General features: G+C 34.2%; 3 protein-coding genes across 3 annotated transcripts in view; all 3 read left to right on the top strand.

Annotated features, from left to right (window-relative positions):
* The window catches only part of LOC131176867 (DNA-directed RNA polymerase subunit beta''), an 8,198-nt gene that overhangs the window by 2,931 nt on the left and 267 nt on the right, over window positions 1-5,000 (top strand). Inside the window, exon 1 of the mRNA XM_058141900.1 lies at window positions 1-5,000. This exon is cut by the window's left edge and continues 2,931 nt beyond it; it is cut by the window's right edge and continues 267 nt beyond it. Coding sequence (XP_057997883.1) covers window positions 1-1,257 — 1,257 coding nt within the window. The 3' untranslated portion in view covers window positions 1,258-5,000.
* Window positions 1,531-5,000, top strand: part of LOC131176877 (30S ribosomal protein S2, chloroplastic) — a 3,737-nt gene continuing 267 nt past the window's right edge. Inside the window, exon 1 of the mRNA XM_058141913.1 lies at window positions 1,531-5,000. This exon is cut by the window's right edge and continues 267 nt beyond it. Within this exon, the coding sequence (XP_057997896.1) occupies window positions 1,531-2,241 (711 nt within the window). The 3' untranslated portion in view covers window positions 2,242-5,000.
* LOC131176876 (ATP synthase subunit a, chloroplastic) overlaps window positions 2,471-5,000 on the top strand; it is a 2,797-nt gene continuing 267 nt past the window's right edge. The window contains exon 1 of the mRNA XM_058141911.1: window positions 2,471-5,000. This exon is cut by the window's right edge and continues 267 nt beyond it. Within this exon, the coding sequence (XP_057997894.1) occupies window positions 2,471-3,220 (750 nt within the window). The 3' untranslated portion in view covers window positions 3,221-5,000.

Here is a 5,000-nt window from a genome sequence, read left to right as displayed (position 1 = left end):
ATTAGAAATTCGTTGGGCCCTTTAGGAACAGCCCTTCAAATTTCGAATTTTTATTTATTTTACCATTTTAATTTAATATTAATAACTCATAATCAGATCTCGGTAACTAAATATTCGAAACTTGACAATTTAAAACAGACTTTTCAAGTACTTAAATATTATTTAATGGATGAAAACGGGAGAATTGTTAATCCCGATCCATGCAGTAACAGCGTTTTGAATCCATTCAATTTGAATTGGTATTTTCTCCATCATAATTATTGTGAAGAAAGATTCACAATAATTAGCCTGGGACAGTTTATTTGTGAAAATTTATGTATGGCCAAAAAGGGACCACATCTAAAATCGGGTCAAGTTATAATTGTTCACATTGACTCTGTAGTAATAAGATCCGCTAAGCCTTATTTGGCCACTCCAGGAGCAACCGTTCATGGCCATTATGGAGAAATCCTTTACGAAGGAAATACATTAGTTACATTTATATATGAAAAATCGAGATCTGGTGATATAACGCAGGGTCTTCCAAAAGTGGAACAAGTGTTAGAAGTGCGTTCAATTGATTCAATATCAATAAACCTAGAAAAGAGAGTGGAGGGTTGGAACGAGTGTATAACAAGAATTCTGGGAATTCCTTGGGGATTCTTGATTGGTACTGAGCTAACTATAGTGCAAAGTCGTATCTCTTTAGTTAATAAGATCAAAAAGGTTTATCGATCCCAAGGGGTGCAGATCCATAATAGGCATATAGAAATTATTGTACGTCAAATAACATCAAAAGTATTGGTTTCAGAAGACGGAATGTCTAATGTTTTTTCACCCGGAGAACTAATTGGATTGTTGCGAGCGGAACGAACGGGACGCGCTTTGGAAGAAGCCATCTGTTACGGGGCCATATTATTGGGAATAACGCGAGCATCTCTGAATACTCAAAGTTTCATATCCGAGGCTAGTTTTCAAGAAACTACTCGCGTTTTAGCAAAAGCTGCTCTCCGCGGTCGTATCGATTGGTTGAAAGGCCTGAAAGAAAACGTTGTTCTAGGCGGTATGATACCCGTTGGTACCGGATTCAAAGGATTAGTGCAAGGCTCAAGGCAACATAAGAACATTCCTTTGAAAACCAAAAAGAAGCATTTATTCGAGGGGGAATTTAGAGATAGAGATATTTTATTCCACTACAGAGAGTTATTTGATTCTTGCATTTCAAAAAATTTCTATGATACATCAGAACAACCATTTATAGGATTTAATGATTCCTAAGAGCGGATTCATCCTTTTATTTTATTTATTTTAATTAAATTTATTTTAATTAATCGCGGTCCTGTGATTTGGATTTGTTACATGTGATTTGTTAATAGTAATAAAGAAAGTAAAGAATAGAAAGAAATTAATCGCTTGGATCGTATATCAACGTCCAATCTCCGGGAAAAGAGAAGGTTCCATCGGAACAATTATTTATTTCAGGGTACCCCGTCTCTCTTTTTCTTTTTTTCCAAGAAAAAAGAAAAAGAGAGAGAGGAAGTGTGGGGAGAAATGATAAGAAGATATTGGAACATTAATTTGGAAGAGATGATGAAAGCAGGAGTTCATTTTGGTCATGGTACTAGAAAATGGAATCCGAGAATGGCACCTTATATCTCTGCAAAGCGTAAAGGTATTCATATTACAAATCTTACTAGAACTGCTCGTTTTTTATCAGAAGCTTGTGATTTAGTTTTTGATGCAGCAAGTAGGAGAAAACAATTCTTAATTGTTGGTACCAAAAATAAAGCAGCGGATTCAGTAGCGCGGGCTGCAATAAGGGCTCGGTGTCATTATGTTAATAAAAAATGGCTCGGCGGTATTTTAACGAATTGGTCCACTACAGAAACTAGACTTCAAAAGTTCAGGGACTTGAGAATGGAACAAAAGACAGGTAGACTCAACCGTCTTCCGAAAGGAGATGCGGCTCGATTGAAGAGACAGTTAACTCACTTGCAAACATATCTGGGCGGGATTAAATATATGACGGGGTTACCCGATATTGTAATAATCGTTGATCAGCAAGAAGAATATACGGCTCTTCGGGAATGTATGACTTTGGGAATTCCAACAATTTGTTTAATTGATACAAACTGTGACCCGGATCTCGCAGATATTTCGATTCCAACGAATGATGACGCTATAGCTTCAATCCGATTAATTCTTAATAAATTAGTATTTGCAATTTGTGAGGGTCGTTCTAGCTATATACGAAATCCCTGATTAGGAATAAGTAAGATAGATTAAATAAGATAACTAAATTATTTTGTGAACTCCATAGATTTATGGAATCGGTTACTATTCCTGAATCATACAAAAGAGATAAAATAACTGGGTATATTATGTGATTTGTTGGTATCTAAAATATACAATTTAAGTGGACAAGTCGAAAAAAAAAGATGGTTGAATCAAAATAATTCCTTTTAAAGTTTTCTTTCTTTCAGAGGGCAATATGAATGTTCTATCATGTTCCATCAACACACTAACACTAAAGGGGTTATATGATATATCCGGTGTGGAAGTAGGCCAGCATTTCTATTGGAAAATAGGAGGTTTCCAAGTCCATGCCCAAGTGCTTATTACTTCTTGGGTTGTAATTGCTATCTTATTAGGTTCAGCCATTGTAGCTGTTCGGAATCCACAAACCATTCCAACAGGAGGTCAGAATTTCTTCGAATACGTCCTTGAATTCATTCGAGATGTGAGCAAAACTCAGATTGGAGAGGAATATGGCCCGTGGGTCCCCTTTATTGGAACTATGTTTCTATTTATTTTTGTTTCTAATTGGGCGGGGGCGCTTTTACCTTGGAAGATCATACAGTTACCTCACGGGGAGTTAGCCGCACCGACGAATGATATAAATACTACCGTTGCTTTAGCTTTACTTACGTCAATAGCCTATTTTTATGCGGGCCTTAGCAAAAAAGGATTAGGTTATTTCAGTAAATACATTCAACCAACTCCAATCCTTTTACCCATTAACATTTTAGAAGATTTCACAAAACCTTTATCACTTAGCTTTCGACTTTTCGGCAATATATTAGCGGATGAATTAGTAGTTGTTGTTCTTGTTTCTTTAGTACCTTCAGTGGTTCCTATACCTGTCATGTTCCTTGGATTATTTACAAGTGGTATTCAAGCTCTTATTTTTGCAACTTTAGCTGCGGCTTATATAGGCGAATCCATGGAGGGGCATCATTGACTAATTTTATTTTCGAAATAGTCTTTTTTAGCTTAGTGTAAGGCAATCTATGCCTTGTTCAAGATAATCTACTTCTACTTAGTGAACATAAATATACACATAAATAGAAATAGACAAAAAGGTCTATATGATCTAAAGAAATAGTAAAAAAAAGATTACGATATTAAGGAATTGTAAAAAAAAAAAAGGAAAGAGATCTAAAAGATCTTTTTCCTAGAATTCGTTTGGATAATTTATACCTTCTTCTAATGAATATTCTCTTTATATTGTCTTGATTATTTTGTCCAATTTTAGGACTCATAATCTGAATAAGAATCCTTTATTTGTTTACAACGTGTGATTAAAAAAAGAGGTTCTATAGAGCGATTTCCATTTCAGTCGGTTTTATTCAATTCAACGATTGACCAAAAGAAAACATTAATAAATAATAAATTACATGAACTTAGAGTAACCAATATATTTCTATGCAATGATTCAGACTAATGAATTCGTCCATTTAGATTGATTGTATCCATGCGGGATAATGATAAGGAAGAGAAGAATTTACAAAAAATGAGATTCAGAAAAAATGGATTGTTTAGGAGGGTGGAATCAAACTAGGTGTATGTAATATATCTAGGTGTATGTAATATATATATAATTATTATGTAATATATAATGGCTATGGCTATAAGCCAACTTTCTTTTTGTGAATGTTTCAAAAAATGATTTTAGAATCCGATTGAATCTAAGATACGAATAGTTGGTTTACGTTATGGAAAGGGACGTGTATATGGAATATTAAGTATTAACTAGTTATATATGAGTTAAAAGATATATCTAATCTGCCCGACTACTGGAGATTTAGATAGGGATTCCAATAAAAGTCCTTTCTTTTCGTTTGTAACTGTGAATTGAATATTGAATAAACAGATTAAATCAAGAAAAAGAACGAAGAGTTCGAATTCAAAAAATGATTCGTAACAAAGAAAGAAATGGAAAAACAAAAAAGTTGTATGAATTCACAAAAACTTTGTGAATAGGAACTCAAAAATAGATATCAAAGTAGTTCTGATGATTCAATAATATTATTGCTTCAATTCGGAGTTCTTTGTTACTTCGACTGGATGAAAATCTTATTGATGGGATGAATAATTAAGTCATAATTTATTGGTTGATTGTATCATTAACCATTTCTTTATTTTATTTTGGTGCGAGGAACTTATCATGAATCCATTGATTTCTGCCGCTTCCGTTATTGCTGCTGGGTTGGCCGTTGGGCTTGCTTCTATTGGACCTGGGGTTGGTCAAGGTACTGCCGCGGGCCAAGCTGTAGAAGGTATCGCAAGACAACCCGAGGCGGAGGGAAAAATACGAGGTACTTTATTGCTTAGTCTGGCTTTTATGGAAGCTTTAACGATTTATGGACTAGTTGTAGCATTAGCACTGTTATTTGCGAATCCTTTTGTTTAATCTATAAAAAAAAAATACGTATTTTTTTATTGCCTTGGACTCGCTGCTTGTTTTTTCGAATTACGAATTATATTAAGGATTTAATTCCTACAATTACTTATTTATTTTTATTGGGACAATAACCCACGGGAAGGACTGATTTGAGGATGAAGAATTAGTATACTAACTCGCTTTTTTCCTTCCCCCTTCTTAGTCCAATCGAAACCTTTTTTTTAAGGAAATGTTGCAACAGGCATTTTTGTTTTGCAATTAATACGAGACCTGTTACCGAATTCCCGAATTCTAAACTGAATTTTAATAAGAATAATATTTATTAGTATTAGAGATT

Source organism: Hevea brasiliensis, unplaced genomic scaffold, assembly GCF_030052815.1.
Source record: "Hevea brasiliensis isolate MT/VB/25A 57/8 unplaced genomic scaffold, ASM3005281v1 Scaf263, whole genome shotgun sequence".
Classification (NCBI taxonomy): Eukaryota; Viridiplantae; Streptophyta; class Magnoliopsida; order Malpighiales; family Euphorbiaceae; genus Hevea; species Hevea brasiliensis.
The sequence above is the reverse complement of the archived record's forward strand: the minus strand, read 5'-3'. Positions and strand labels throughout refer to the sequence as shown.